Source organism: Schistocerca cancellata, unplaced genomic scaffold (genome assembly GCF_023864275.1).
Source record: "Schistocerca cancellata isolate TAMUIC-IGC-003103 unplaced genomic scaffold, iqSchCanc2.1 HiC_scaffold_705, whole genome shotgun sequence".
In the NCBI taxonomy this organism is placed as follows: domain Eukaryota; kingdom Metazoa; phylum Arthropoda; class Insecta; order Orthoptera; family Acrididae; genus Schistocerca; species Schistocerca cancellata.
Genome location: NW_026046716.1, coordinates 410,417 through 424,953, shown reverse-complemented (window position 1 = coordinate 424,953; position 14,537 = coordinate 410,417). Strand labels below are relative to the sequence as shown.

The following is a 14,537-nucleotide window of genomic DNA, read 5'->3' as shown; positions in this document are numbered from 1 at the left end:
CGCCGTACGGCAAGTTCGACAACAGTGGCCTACGTGACTAAGTGCATGCTTTCACACTGGACGGTTTTGAGCCGTACGGCGTCGACTAGTTCGTTGTAGTGTCGTTTTATTCATTTGTGTTTATTCTTGTTTACTGAAAAGTGTAGAAGAATGGATGAAATTGATACTGAACTTTTGATAACCTTGGTGGAAGTAAGACCTGTTCTGTGGGACAAAACTCTAGATGCGTATAGAGATCGTATTGCTACAAAGAATGCTTGGCGGGAAGTTTGCGTAGCACTGAAGCAAGATTTTGATGAGATGGAAGACAAAGATAAAAATGCGTTTGGTAAGTATTTATTTAATATATTAATATTACATTTAATACGTTTTAAACAGTTTTTATTTAACGTTATAAATTTTATTCTAAAAGTAAATCGTTTGTTTATAAGTAAATTACTGCTACCAGTCACGTTTTTTTTGTTTTGTTTATATTTTGCACGACGCGTTTCGGGAAATAATTCCCATCCTTAAGTGCGTTTTTCTCTAAGTTTTCATCATGTGTGGTGTCTTTTTATGTGTCAGGTCTTGCATTCTGTTTTCTTTACTGTAATTTATAAGAGAAACACGCACAAGACCTCACAAATAAAAAAACACTACACATAATGAAAACTTAGAGAAAAAAACGCACTTGAAGATCGGAATTATTTCCCGAAACGCGTCGTACAAAATATAAACAAAACGATTAAAAACGTGAGTGGTAGCAGTAATTTATTTATAAAGAAAACTATTTACTATACAGTCGCAGGCTTTCACAAACAATCTACAAAAAGGAAAAGGCTTGTTAATTTATATCTTTGACATCTGCCATGACACGCTTCCAGCATTTGTCATAAAATATTTACAAAGAGTGTTCCTTATGGCGTTGGCTGTCAGTCCTCCTCTTATGTTGGCATCTTGGGCTAAGTCTTCCAAACCAGTGAAGGATGTGGTGTCTTCAATTATAAATCCATCTCTCTGACGTACAAAATTGTGTAAAACAATGCAAGCTTTAACCATTTTTACTGCAAAATCTGGATGAACATTTAAAGGTCGGTGAAACAACCGCCACTTATTGGTGAGGATGCCAAAAGCACATTCCACATACCTCCTTGCTCTGCACAAACGGTAATTAAATACACGTTTCTCAACTGTCAAGTTTGTTCCCCCAAAAGGCCGGAGCAAATGCGTGTGTAGGCCAAATGCTGCGTCTCCCACGAAGAAGTAGGGTACTTTTGGACCTTCCGTACCAGGCAGACATTGGACGTCTGGAAATTCCAGGGAATTACTTTCTATTGACTTCCATAAACTGGACCGTCTGAACACTGAAGAGTCACAGTCTTTGCCATAACTTCCTACGTCGACATAAATGAACCTGTAGTTGGAATCCGCTACAGCCATCAGAACCACAGAAAAGTATTCTTTGTAATTGAAGTACATTGATCCGCTATTAAATGGGGCAGTAAGACGGATATGTTTTCCATCCACCGCTCCTAAGCAGTGGGGGAAATTAGCAGTACGTTCAAATCCAGCCGCTATTGATTCCCATACCTCTTTGGTCGGTCTTTGTATACATTCTTCCCGCAGTGATGACCAAATTGCTGTGCATACATCATTAACCACTTTACTTGCTGTAGAAATCCCAATTCTGTACTGGAAATGTAAGTCAGTGAAGGAACAACCGCTTGCCAGATACCTGAACAAAACGAAAAAAAATCAGTGACATTTAGTTTGCAGTGGACATTTTTTGTTACAGTTTTGCTTTTTTCTATACAAAATTAAAATGTTTTCATACAGTTTTGTTTCCTTTTGATGTAGGTATAGAAGTAATACGGAGGTGGACCAATCTACGAGACTCCTTTGTGAAGTCAAACATAAAAATTCAAGCTGCGAAAAAAAGTGGCTCAGCAGCAAAGAAAAAGAAAAAGTATGTATATTCTGATCAGCTGCAGTTTCTAAAAAAGCTGTATGATGCTCGAGAGACGGAGGACAGTTTTCAATCGGAACGCACCGCCAGACTGGAAGAAGATATAGAAACGCAGGGCTCCGTCGAAAATACTGAGAATGTTTCTGGGCCATTTGATACAGCACCCACACAACAAACATCCAAAAGCGAGTGCCATACAAACAGAAAACATAGAAAACCTGATGCAATCGAAATGAAAATATTACGAGCTCTGGAAGAAGACAAACCTTGCAGCAAAATGTCATTTTTACTTAGTCTGAAGCCTCATCTGGAAAAATTTGATGAACAGGATTATCTTCAGTTTCAGATGGGAGTCCTCAAAGTTATAGAAAATATATATGAAAGGAGAAATATATTGACAGCTCAACCTCCTCCATTTACCCATTACACACCTCCCATGCCCTATAATAATAGATTTCAAGCTTATTCTTATTCACCTATGGAAAATGCTGCTCCAATATCCTCTTACCATACGCATCAGATTCGTCCTCCTCCAGCTGCACCAAACCCAACTACTTTTCTCGAACAACCATTACAGACTTCTCAAGGTCGCAGTTCTTATCAACGAATTAATAAAGTGCCACCACCATACCCTTCGCCTTCCACAAGTAGCCATGAAGGCCCACCATCAACAACGCAGTTCTACAACGTTTTTGCAGAGAGCCTGTCGCCACAAAGTGACAGTACAGTCAGTCCTGCTACAAACTCTTTGGTTTCAACTGCTGATATTGATATTGACTTTTCTACTTCATAATCTGAGCGTAATAAAAATGTAAAACACAAATAAATAAGTAAATAAACAGAACTAGTTTTTATGTATTAAATTACCTTAACGTGATAGCCAGCATTTGAACAGGTTGGATGCAATTGCGGAATTGTGTGTTTTGTCGTTGTAACACATCCTTTAGTTTTCTATGTAATTCGTCAAACGAGGTAATAGACATTCGGAAATAGTTAAAGAATTTATTTCCGTCGTTCCTCAAATCTTCAAAGAGTGTATAAAATAAACCCACTTCGTCTCTTCTCTGGTTAATGGGGTGTACCCACAAAAGACGACCTTTTCTTTTGCGGCGACGATGAAGCAACCACAAAGCAACAACTCGTTTACGGTTCATCTTGATACACACATTAAGCAAACTGAATAGACACCAACAACTGGTCACGTCAAAAAGCCGTGTAATGTGAAAGCAACACAGGCACGGCTAAAACTCGTACGGCTTTTTGCCGTACGGTCAAAACCGTATAGTGTGAAAGCGGCGTGACGGCCGAATTGGCGGGCGCACCGCCGCGTGTGTGAGACGCACTGCTGCTCGTTGCACCCCCTGTCATTCGCTGGGCGCGTGCAGCCTTCGACACTAGCGGAGGACGCATCTTGTCCCTGGTGCTCAGCGGAGGGCCTGTGCGGGGTGCGCCAGTGTCGTGCTGGAGGGCCCACTGGTAGCGATGTGGGCTTCCTCGCCTCGCCTCGCCTCACACCAGGTGTCTGCGTAGTTTGCAGTGCATTCGCACCATTCCTATCCCTGTACCTGTCCCCGTCCCGACTTGTCCCGACTTTGCTCGACTGCCGCTCGCTGCCGCTCGGGTCGTGGTCCATATGACAGAGCAAGCACGACAAACGTCTGCGGGACGAGACGAGACGAGACGAGACGAGACGACTAAGGAATAAATTCGTGGTTACAAATCAAATTTGGAACTCTACACTCCTACACAACAATAGGCGGTACGTATTTCAGAATTCACCTGCCGATTCGTACTGTTTTGTCGTTTTCAAAGTCTTCTTGGCAAACGTGGTTAGCACATTCTCCCTCAAACTGAGTTAATTACTGCATTTTCGTACCATTACAGTAGTTTAAAAGGCTTAAGGAAGCATCTTTGTCACAACAGAAAGGTAGTTTGAAAATTGGGCTGGCGACATAACAAAAAACATAACAGGAAGGGAGCCAACAGCACCCGGGTTTCCCAGGCGGTCACCCATCCAAGTACTAGCCGGGCCCGATGATGCTTAACTTCGGTGATCGGACGAGAACCGGTGTATTCATCATGGTATGGCCGTTGGCGCTCATCTAATGTAGGAGCACGGCAGAATTCGCGTTCGGCTTTTCTCCCAACACACAAAATGTTAGTTTTCGGCCGCATTTGACGAAAGCGCTTCCTTCCGCAACCGCCAGTTCCTCGAGGACGGCGCGGGGAGGCGCGCCCGGCGTCCCAGCAGAGTGACGGCCGAATTGGCGGGCGCACCGCCGCGTGTGTGAGACGCACTGCTGCTCGTTGCACCCCCTGTCATTCGCTGGGCGCGTGCAGCCTTCGACACTAGCGGAGGACGCATCTTGTCCCTGGTGCTCAGCGGAGGGCCTGTGCGGGGTGCGCCAGTGTCGTGCTGGAGGGCCCACTGGTAGCGATGTGGGCTTCCTCGCCTCGCCTCGCCTCACACCAGGTGTCTGCGTAGTTTGCAGTGCATTCGCACCATTCCTATCCCTGTACCTGTCCCCGTCCCGACTTGTCCCGACTTTGCTCGACTGCCGCTCGCTGCCGCTCGGGTCTGGGTCCGTATGACAGCGCAAGCACGACAAACGTCTGCGGGACGAGACGAGACGAGACGAGACGAGACGACTAAGGAATAAATTCGTGGTTACAAATCAAATTTGGAACTCTACACTCCTACACAACAATAGGCGGTACGTATTTCAGAATTCACCTGCCGATTCGTACTGTTTTGTCGTTTTCAAAGTCTTCTTGGCAAACGTGGTTAGCACATTCTCCCTCAAACTGAGTTAATTACTGCATTTTCGTACCATTACAGTAGTTTAAAAGGCTTAAGGAAGCATCTTTGTCACAACAGAAAGGTAGTTTGAAAATTGGGCTGGCGACATAACAAAAAACATAACAGGAAGGGAGCCAACAGCACCCGGGTTTCCCAGGCGGTCACCCATCCAAGTACTAGCCGGGCCCGATGATGCTTAACTTCGGTGATCGGACGAGAACCGGTGTATTCATCATGGTATGGCCGTTGGCCCTCATCTAATGTAGGAGCACGGCAGAATTCGCGTTCGGCTTTTCTCCCAACACACAAAATGTTAGTTTTCGGCCGCATTTGACGAAAGCGCTTCCTTCCGCAACCGCCAGTTCCTCGAGGACGGCGCGGGGAGGCGCGCCCGGCGTCCCAGCAGAGTGACGACCGAATTGGCGGGCGCACCGCCGCGTGTGTGAGACGCACTGCTGCTCGTTGCACCCCCTGTCATTCGCTGGGCGCGTGCAGCCTTCGACACTAGCGGAGGACGCATCTTGTCCCTGGTGTTCTGCGGAGGGCCTGTGCGGGGTGCGCCAGTGTCGTGCTGGAGGGCCCACTGGTAGCGATGTGGGCTTCCTCGCCTCGCCTCGCCTCACACCAGGTGTCTGCGTAGTTTGCAGTGCATTCGCACCATTCGTATCCCTGTCCCTGTCCCCGTCCCGACTTGTCCCGACTTTGCTCGACTGCCGCTCGCTGCCGCTCGGGTCGTGGTCCATATGACAGCGCAAGCACGACAAACGTCTGCGGGACGAGACGAGACGAGACGAGACGACTAAGGAATAAATTCGTGGTTACAAATCAAATTTGGAACTCTACACTCCTACACAACAATAGGCGGTGACGTATTTCAGAAATCACCTGCCGATTCGTACTGTTTTGTCGTTTTCAAAGTCTTCTTGGCAAACTTGGTTAGCACATTCTCCCTCAAACTGAGTTAATTACTGCATTTTCGTACCATTACAGTAGTTTAAAAGGCTTAAGGAAGCATCTTTGTCACAACAGAAAGGTAGTTTGAAAATTGGGCTGGCGACATAACAAAAAAAAAAAAAAAAACAGGAATGGAGCCAACAGCACCCGGGTTTCCCAGGCGGTCACCCATCCAAGTACTAGCCGGGCCCGATGATGCTTAACTTCGGTGATCGGACGAGAACCGGTGTATTCATCATGGTATGGCCGTTGGCGCTCATCTAATGTAGGAGCACGGCAGAATTCGCGTTCCGCTTTTCTCCCAACACACAAAATGTTAGTTTTCGGCCGCATTTGACGAAAGCGCTTCCTTCCGCAACCGCCAGTTCCTCGAGGACGGCGCGGGGAGGCGCGCCCGGCGTCCCAGCAGAGTGACGGCCGAATTGGCGGGCGCACCGCCGCGTGTGTGAGACGCACTGCTGCTCGTTGCACCCCCTGTCATCCGCTGGGCGCGTGCAGCCTTCGACACTAGCGGAGGACGCATCTTGTCCCTGGTGTTCTGCGGAGGGCCTGTGCGGGGTGCGCCAGTGTCGTGCTGGAGGGCCCACTGGTAGCGATGTGGGCTTCCTCGCCTCGCCTCGCCTCACACCAGGTGTCTGCGTAGTTTGCAGTGCATTCGCACCATTCGTATCCCTGTCCCTGTCCCCGTCCCGACTTGTCCCGACTTTGCTCGACTGCCGCTCGCTGCCGCTCGGGTCGTGGTCCATATGACAGCGCAAGCACGACAAACGTCTGCGGGACGAGACGAGACGAGACGAGACGACTAAGGAATAAATTCGTGGTTACAAATCAAATTTGGAACTCTACACTCCTACACAACAATAGGCGGTGACGTATTTCAGAAATCACCTGCCGATTCGTACTGTTTTGTCGTTTTCAAAGTCTTCTTGGCAAACTTGGTTAGCACATTCTCCCTCAAACTGAGTTAATTACTGCATTTTCGTACCATTACAGTAGTTTAAAAGGCTTAAGGAAGCATCTTTGTCACAACAGAAAGGGCCGGCCGAAGTGGCCGTGCGGTTAAAGGCGCTGCAGTCTGGAACCGCAAGACCGCTATGGTCGCAGGTTCGAATCCTGCCTCGGGCATGGATGTTTGTGATGTCCTTAGGTTAGTTAGGTTTAAGTAGTTCTAAGTTCTAGGGGACTAATGACCTCAGCAGTTGAGTCCCATAGTGCTCAGAGCCATTTGAACCACAACAGAAAGGTAGTTTGAAAATTGGGCTGGCGACATAACAAAAAAAAAAAAAAACAGGAATGGAGCCAACAGCACCCGGGTTTCCCAGGCGGTCACCCATCCAAGTACTAGCCGGGCCCGATGATGCTTAACTTCGGTGATCGGACGAGAACCGGTGTATTCATCATGGTATGGCCGTTGGCGCTCATCTAATGTAGGAGCACGGCAGAATTCGCGTTCCGCTTTTCTCCCAACACACAAAATGTTAGTTTTCGGCCGCATTTGACGAAAGCGCTTCCTTCCGCAACCGCCAGTTCCCCGAGGACGGCGCGGGGAGGCGCGCCCGGCGTCCCAGCAGAGTGACGGCCGAATTGGCGGGCGCACCGCCGCGTGTGTGAGACGCACTGCTGCTCGTTGCACCCCCTGTCATTCGCTGGGCGCGTGCAGCCTTCGACACTAGCGGAGGACGCATCTTGTCCCTGGTGCTCAGCGGAGGGCCTGTGCGGGGTGCGCCAGTGTCGTGCTGGAGGGCCCACTGGTAGCGATGTGGGCTTCCTCGCCTCGCCTCGCCTCACACCAGGTGTCTGCGTAGTTTGCAGTGCATTCGCACCATTCCTATCCCTGTACCTGTCCCCGTCCCGACTTGTCCCGACTTTGCTCGACTGCCGCTCGCTGCCGCTCGGGTCGTGGTCCATATGACAGAGCAAGCACGACAAACGTCTGCGGGACGAGACGAGACGAGACGAGACGAGACGACTAAGGAATAAATTCGTGGTTACAAATCTAATTTGGAACTCTACACTCCTACACAACAATAGGCGGTACGTATTTCAGAATTCACCTGCCGATTCGTACTGTTTTGTCGTTTTCAAAGTCTTCTTGGCAAACGTGGTTAGCACATTCTCCCTCAAACTGAGTTAATTACTGCATTTTCGTACCATTACAGTAGTTTAAAAGGCTTAAGGAAGCATCTTTGTCACAACAGAAAGGTAGTTTGAAAATTGGGCTGGCGACATAACAAAAAACATAACAGGAAGGGAGCCAACAGCACCCGGGTTTCCCAGGCGGTCACCCATCCAAGTACTAGCCGGGCCCGATGATGCTTAACTTCGGTGATCGGACGAGAACCGGTGTATTCATCATGGTATGGCCGTTGGCGCTCATCTAATGTAGGAGCACGGCAGAATTCGCGTTCGGCTTTTCTCCCAACACACAAAATGTTAGTTTTCGGCCGCATTTGACGAAAGCGCTTCCTTCCGCAACCGCCAGTTCCTCGAGGACGGCGCGGGGAGGCGCGCCCGGCGTCCCAGCAGAGTGACGGCCGAATTGGCGGGCGCACCGCCGCGTGTGTGAGACGCACTGCTGCTCGTTGCACCCCCTGTCATTCGCTGGGCGCGTGCAGCCTTCGACACTAGCGGAGGACGCATCTTGTCCCTGGTGCTCAGCGGAGGGCCTGTGCGGGGTGCGCCAGTGTCGTGCTGGAGGGCCCACTGGTAGCGATGTGGGCTTCCTCGCCTCGCCTCGCCTCACACCAGGTGTCTGCGTAGTTTGCAGTGCATTCGCACCATTCCTATCCCTGTACCTGTCCCCGTCCCGACTTGTCCCGACTTTGCTCGACTGCCGCTCGCTGCCGCTCGGGTCTGGGTCCGTATGACAGCGCAAGCACGACAAACGTCTGCGGGACGAGACGAGACGAGACGAGACGAGACGACTAAGGAATAAATTCGTGGTTACAAATCAAATTTGGAACTCTACACTCCTACACAACAATAGGCGGTACGTATTTCAGAATTCACCTGCCGATTCGTACTGTTTTGTCGTTTTCAAAGTCTTCTTGGCAAACGTGGTTAGCACATTCTCCCTCAAACTGAGTTAATTACTGCATTTTCGTACCATTACAGTAGTTTAAAAGGCTTAAGGAAGCATCTTTGTCACAACAGAAAGGTAGTTTGAAAATTGGGCTGGCGACATAACAAAAAACATAACAGGAAGGGAGCCAACAGCACCCGGGTTTCCCAGGCGGTCACCCATCCAAGTACTAGCCGGGCCCGATGATGCTTAACTTCGGTGATCGGACGAGAACCGGTGTATTCATCATGGTATGGCCGTTGGCGCTCATCTAATGTAGGAGCACGGCAGAATTCGCGTTCGGCTTTTCTCCCAACACACAAAATGTTAGTTTTCGGCCGCATTTGACGAAAGCGCTTCCTTCCGCAACCGCCAGTTCCTCGAGGACGGCGCGGGGAGGCGCGCCCGGCGTCCCAGCAGAGTGACGGCCGAATTGGCGGGCGCACCGCCGCGTGTGTGAGACGCACTGCTGCTCGTTGCACCCCCTGTCATTCGCTGGGCGCGTGCAGCCTTCGACACTAGCGGAGGACGCATCTTGTCCCTGGTGCTCAGCGGAGGGCCTGTGCGGGGTGCGCCAGTGTCGTGCTGGAGGGCCCACTGGTAGCGATGTGGGCTTCCTCGCCTCGCCTCGCCTCACACCAGGTGTCTGCGTAGTTTGCAGTGCATTCGCACCATTCCTATCCCTGTACCTGTCCCCGTCCCGACTTGTCCCGACTTTGCTCGACTGCCGCTCGCTGCCGCTCGGGTCTGGATCCGTATGACAGCGCAAGCACGACAAACGTCTGCGGGACGAGACGAGACGAGACGAGACGAGACGACTAAGGAATAAATTCGTGGTTACAAATCAAATTTGGAACTCTACACTCCTACACAACAATAGGCGGTACGTATTTCAGAATTCACCTGCCGATTCGTACTGTTTTGTCGTTTTCAAAGTCTTCTTGGCAAACGTGGTTAGCACATTCTCCCTCAAACTGAGTTAATTACTGCATTTTCGTACCATTACAGTAGTTTAAAAGGCTTAAGGAAGCATCTTTGTCACAACAGAAAGGTAGTTTGAAAATTGGGCTGGCGACATAACAAAAAACATAACAGGAAGGGAGCCAACAGCACCCGGGTTTCCCAGGCGGTCACCCATCCAAGTACTAGCCGGGCCCGATGATGCTTAACTTCGGTGATCGGACGAGAACCGGTGTATTCATCATGGTATGGCCGTTGGCGCTCATCTAATGTAGGAGCACGGCAGAATTCGCGTTCGGCTTTTCTCCCAACACACAAAATGTTAGTTTTCGGCCGCATTTGACGAAAGCGCTTCCTTCCGCAACCGCCAGTTCCTCGAGGACGGCGCGGGGAGGCGCGCCCGGCGTCCCAGCAGAGTGACGGCCGAATTGGCGGGCGCACCGCCGCGTGTGTGAGACGCACTGCTGCTCGTTGCACCCCCTGTCATTCGCTGGGCGCGTGCAGCCTTCGACACTAGCGGAGGACGCATCTTGTCCCTGGTGCTCAGCGGAGGGCCTGTGCGGGGTGCGCCAGTGTCGTGCTGGAGGGCCCACTGGTAGCGATGTGGGCTTCCTCGCCTCGCCTCGCCTCACACCAGGTGTCTGCGTAGTTTGCAGTGCATTCGCACCATTCCTATCCCTGTACCTGTCCCCGTCCCGACTTGTCCCGACTTTGCTCGACTGCCGCTCGCTGCCGCTCGGGTCTGGGTCCGTATGACAGCGCAAGCACGACAAACGTCTGCGGGACGAGACGAGACGAGACGAGACGAGACGACTAAGGAATAAATTCGTGGTTACAAATCAAATTTGGAACTCTACACTCCTACACAACAATAGGCGGTACGTATTTCAGAATTCACCTGCCGATTCGTACTGTTTTGTCGTTTTCAAAGTCTTCTTGGCAAACGTGGTTAGCACATTCTCCCTCAAACTGAGTTAATTACTGCATTTTCGTACCATTACAGTAGTTTAAAAGGCTTAAGGAAGCATCTTTGTCACAACAGAAAGGTAGTTTGAAAATTGGGCTGGCGACATAACAAAAAACATAACAGGAAGGGAGCCAACAGCACCCGGGTTTCCCAGGCGGTCACCCATCCAAGTACTAGCCGGGCCCGATGATGCTCAACTTCGGTGATCGGACGAGAACCGGTGTATTCATCATGGTATGGCCGTTGGCCCTCATCTAATGTAGGAGCACGGCAGAATTCGCGTTCGGCTTTTCTCCCAACACACAAAATGTTAGTTTTCGGCCGCATTTGACGAAAGCGCTTCCTTCCGCAACCGCCAGTTCCTCGAGGACGGCGCGGGGAGGCGCGCCCGGCGTCCCAGCAGAGTGACGACCGAATTGGCGGGCGCACCGCCGCGTGTGTGAGACGCACTGCTGCTCGTTGCACCCCCTGTCATTCGCTGGGCGCGTGCAGCCTTCGACACTAGCGGAGGACGCATCTTGTCCCTGGTGTTCTGCGGAGGGCCTGTGCGGGGTGCGCCAGTGTCGTGCTGGAGGGCCCACTGGTAGCGATGTGGGCTTCCTCGCCTCGCCTCGCCTCACACCAGGTGTCTGCGTAGTTTGCAGTGCATTCGCACCATTCCTATCCCTGTCCCTGTCCCCGTCCCGACTTGTCCCGACTTTGCTCGACTGCCGCTCGCTGCCGCTCGGGTCGTGGTCCATATGACAGCGCAAGCACGACAAACGTCTGCGGGACGAGACGAGACGAGACGAGACGAGACGACTAAGGAATAAATTCGTGGCTACAAATCAAATTTGGAACTCTACACTCCTACACAACGATAGGCGGTGACGTATTTCAGAAATCACCTGCCGATTCGTACTGTTTTGTCGTTTTCAAAGTCTTCTTGGCAAACTTGGTTAGCACATTCTCCCTCAAACTGAGTTAATTACTGCATTTTCGTACCATTACAGTAGTTTAAAAGGCTTAAGGAAGCATCTTTGTCACAACAGAAAGGTAGTTTGAAAATTGGGCTGGCGACATAACAAAAAAAAAAAAAAAACAGGAATGGAGCCAACAGCACCCGGGTTTCCCAGGCGGTCACCCATCCAAGTACTAGCCGGGCCCGATGATGCTTAACTTCGGTGATCGGACGAGAACCGGTGTATTCATCATGGTATGGCCGTTGGCCCTCATCTAATGTAGGAGCACGGCAGAATTCGCGTTCGGCTTTTCTCCCAACACACAAAATGTTAGTTTTCGGCCGCATTTGACGAAAGCGCTTCCTTCCGCAACCGCCAGTTCCTCGAGGACGGCGCGGGGAGGCGCGCCCGGCGTCCCAGCAGAGTGACGACCGAATTGGCGGGCGCACCGCCGCGTGTGTGAGACGCACTGCTGCTCGTTGCACCCCCTGTCATTCGCTGGGCGCGTGCAGCCTTCGACACTAGCGGAGGACGCATCTTGTCCCTGGTGTTCTGCGGAGGGCCTGTGCGGGGTGCGCCAGTGTCGTGCTGGAGGGCCCACTGGTAGCGATGTGGGCTTCCTCGCCTCGCCTCGCCTCACACCAGGTGTCTGCGTAGTTTGCAGTGCATTCGCACCATTCGTATCCCTGTCCCTGTCCCCGTCCCGACTTGTCCCGACTTTGCTCGACTGCCGCTCGCTGCCGCTCGGGTCGTGGTCCATATGACAGCGCAAGCACGACAAACGTCTGCGGGACGAGACGAGACGAGACGAGACGACTAAGGAATAAATTCGTGGTTACAAATCAAATTTGGAACTCTACACTCCTACACAACAATAGGCGGTGACGTATTTCAGAAATCACCTGCCGATTCGTACTGTTTTGTCGTTTTCAAAGTCTTCTTGGCAAACTTGGTTAGCACATTCTCCCTCAAACTGAGTTAATTACTGCATTTTCGTACCATTACAGTAGTTTAAAAGGCTTAAGGAAGCATCTTTGTCACAACAGAAAGGTAGTTTGAAAATTGGGCTGGCGACATAACAAAAAAAAAAAAAAACAGGAATGGAGCCAACAGCACCCGGGTTTCCCAGGCGGTCACCCATCCAAGTACTAGCCGGGCCCGATGATGCTTAACTTCGGTGATCGGACGAGAACCGGTGTATTCATCATGGTATGGCCGTTGGCGCTCATCTAATGTAGGAGCACGGCAGAATTCGCGTTCCGCTTTTCTCCCAACACACAAAATGTTAGTTTTCGGCCGCATTTGACGAAAGCGCTTCCTTCCGCAACCGCCAGTTCCTCGAGGACGGCGCGGGGAGGCGCGCCCGGCGTCCCAGCAGAGTGACGGCCGAATTGGCGGGCGCACCGCCGCGTGTGTGAGACGCACTGCTGCTCGTTGCACCCCCTGTCTTCCGCTGGGCGCGTGCAGCCTTCGACACTAGCGGAGGACGCATCTTGTCCCTGGTGTTCTGCGGAGGGCCTGTGCGGGGTGCGCCAGTGTCGTGCTGGAGGGCCCACTGGTAGCGATGTGGGCTTCCTCGCCTCGCCTCGCCTCACACCAGGTGTCTGCGTAGTTTGCAGTGCATTCGCACCATTCCTATCCCTGTACCTGTCCCCGTCCCGACTTGTCCCGACTTTGCTCGACTGCCGCTCGCTGCCGCTCGGGTCTGGGTCCGTATGACAGCGCAAGCACGACAAACGTCTGCGGGACGAGACGAGACGAGACGAGACGAGACGACTAAGGAATAAATTCGTGGTTACAAATCAAATTTGGAACTCTACACTCCTACACAACAATAGGCGGTACGTATTTCAGAATTCACCTGCCGATTCGTACTGTTTTGTCGTTTTCAAAGTCTTCTTGGCAAACGTGGTTAGCACATTCTCCCTCAAACTGAGTTAATTACTGCATTTTCGTACCATTACAGTAGTTTAAAAGGCTTAAGGAAGCATCTTTGTCACAACAGAAAGGTAGTTTGAAAATTGGGCTGGCGACATAACAAAAAACATAACAGGAAGGGAGCCAACAGCACCCGGGTTTCCCAGGCGGTCACCCATCCAAGTACTAGCCGGGCCCGATGATGCTTAACTTCGGTGATCGGACGAGAACCGGTGTATTCATCATGGTATGGCCGTTGGCCCTCATCTAATGTAGGAGCACGGCAGAATTCGCGTTCGGCTTTTCTCCCAACACACAAAATGTTAGTTTTCGGCCGCATTTGACGAAAGCGCTTCCTTCCGCAACCGCCAGTTCCTCGAGGACGGCGCGGGGAGGCGCGCCCGGCGTCCCAGCAGAGTGACGACCGAATTGGCGGGCGCACCGCCGCGTGTGTGAGACGCACTGCTGCTCGTTGCACCCCCTGTCATTCGCTGGGCGCGTGCAGCCTTCGACACTAGCGGAGGACGCATCTTGTCCCTGGTGTTCTGCGGAGGGCCTGTGCGGGGTGCGCCAGTGTCGTGCTGGAGGGCCCACTGGTAGCGATGTGGGCTTCCTCGCCTCGCCTCGCCTCACACCAGGTGTCTGCGTAGTTTGCAGTGCATTCGCACCATTCCTATCCCTGTCCCTGTCCCCGTCCCGACTTGTCCCGACTTTGCTCGACTGCCGCTCGCTGCCGCTCGGGTCGTGGTCCATATGACAGCGCAAGCACGACAAACGTCTGCGGGACGAGACGAGACGAGACGAGACGACTAAGGAATAAATTCGTGGTTACAAATCAAATTTGGAACTCTACACTCCTACACAACAATAGGCGGTGACGTATTTCAGAAATCACCTGCCGATTCGTACTGTTTTGTCGTTTTCAAAGTCTTCTTGGCAAACTTGGTTAGCACATTCTCCCTCAAACTGAGTTAATTACTGCATTTTCGTAC

The 14,537-nt window shown here is 51.4% G+C and overlaps 1 protein-coding gene and 11 non-coding genes across 12 annotated transcripts; 1 reads left to right on the top strand and 11 right to left on the bottom strand.

Annotated features, from left to right (window-relative positions):
- The first annotated feature begins 150 nt into the window (after positions 1–150).
- On the top strand, positions 151–2,738 carry LOC126140313 (uncharacterized). Its single transcript, XM_049915234.1, has 2 exons — positions 151–328; positions 1,837–2,738. The coding sequence occupies exons 1-2, from the start codon at positions 151–153 to the stop codon at positions 2,736–2,738; spliced, it is 1,080 nt and encodes a 359-aa protein (XP_049771191.1).
- Positions 2,739–3,922: 1,184 nt separating this feature from the next.
- Positions 3,923–4,041, bottom strand: LOC126140610 (5S ribosomal RNA). The gene has a single exon (XR_007529150.1). It is a non-coding gene; the product is annotated as a 5S ribosomal RNA (ribosomal RNA).
- Positions 4,042–4,877: 836 nt separating this feature from the next.
- LOC126140609 (5S ribosomal RNA) lies at positions 4,878–4,996 on the bottom strand. Its single transcript, XR_007529149.1, has one exon. It is a non-coding gene; the product is annotated as a 5S ribosomal RNA (ribosomal RNA).
- Positions 4,997–5,834: 838 nt separating this feature from the next.
- On the bottom strand, positions 5,835–5,953 carry LOC126140608 (5S ribosomal RNA). The gene has a single exon (XR_007529148.1). It is a non-coding gene; the product is annotated as a 5S ribosomal RNA (ribosomal RNA).
- Positions 5,954–6,996: 1,043 nt separating this feature from the next.
- Positions 6,997–7,115, bottom strand: LOC126140607 (5S ribosomal RNA). Its single transcript, XR_007529147.1, has one exon. It is a non-coding gene; the product is annotated as a 5S ribosomal RNA (ribosomal RNA).
- Positions 7,116–7,951: 836 nt separating this feature from the next.
- On the bottom strand, positions 7,952–8,070 carry LOC126140606 (5S ribosomal RNA). Its single transcript, XR_007529146.1, has one exon. It is a non-coding gene; the product is annotated as a 5S ribosomal RNA (ribosomal RNA).
- An 836-nt stretch (positions 8,071–8,906) lies between these two features.
- Positions 8,907–9,025, bottom strand: LOC126140604 (5S ribosomal RNA). Its single transcript, XR_007529145.1, has one exon. It is a non-coding gene; the product is annotated as a 5S ribosomal RNA (ribosomal RNA).
- Positions 9,026–9,861: 836 nt separating this feature from the next.
- LOC126140603 (5S ribosomal RNA) lies at positions 9,862–9,980 on the bottom strand. Its single transcript, XR_007529144.1, has one exon. It is a non-coding gene; the product is annotated as a 5S ribosomal RNA (ribosomal RNA).
- Positions 9,981–10,816: 836 nt separating this feature from the next.
- LOC126140316 (5S ribosomal RNA) lies at positions 10,817–10,935 on the bottom strand. Its single transcript, XR_007528885.1, has one exon. It is a non-coding gene; the product is annotated as a 5S ribosomal RNA (ribosomal RNA).
- Positions 10,936–11,777: 842 nt separating this feature from the next.
- On the bottom strand, positions 11,778–11,896 carry LOC126140602 (5S ribosomal RNA). Its single transcript, XR_007529143.1, has one exon. It is a non-coding gene; the product is annotated as a 5S ribosomal RNA (ribosomal RNA).
- Positions 11,897–12,732: 836 nt separating this feature from the next.
- LOC126140600 (5S ribosomal RNA) lies at positions 12,733–12,851 on the bottom strand. The gene has a single exon (XR_007529141.1). It is a non-coding gene; the product is annotated as a 5S ribosomal RNA (ribosomal RNA).
- An 836-nt stretch (positions 12,852–13,687) lies between these two features.
- Positions 13,688–13,806, bottom strand: LOC126140599 (5S ribosomal RNA). Its single transcript, XR_007529140.1, has one exon. It is a non-coding gene; the product is annotated as a 5S ribosomal RNA (ribosomal RNA).
- Between the last annotated feature and the right edge of the window lie 731 nt (positions 13,807–14,537).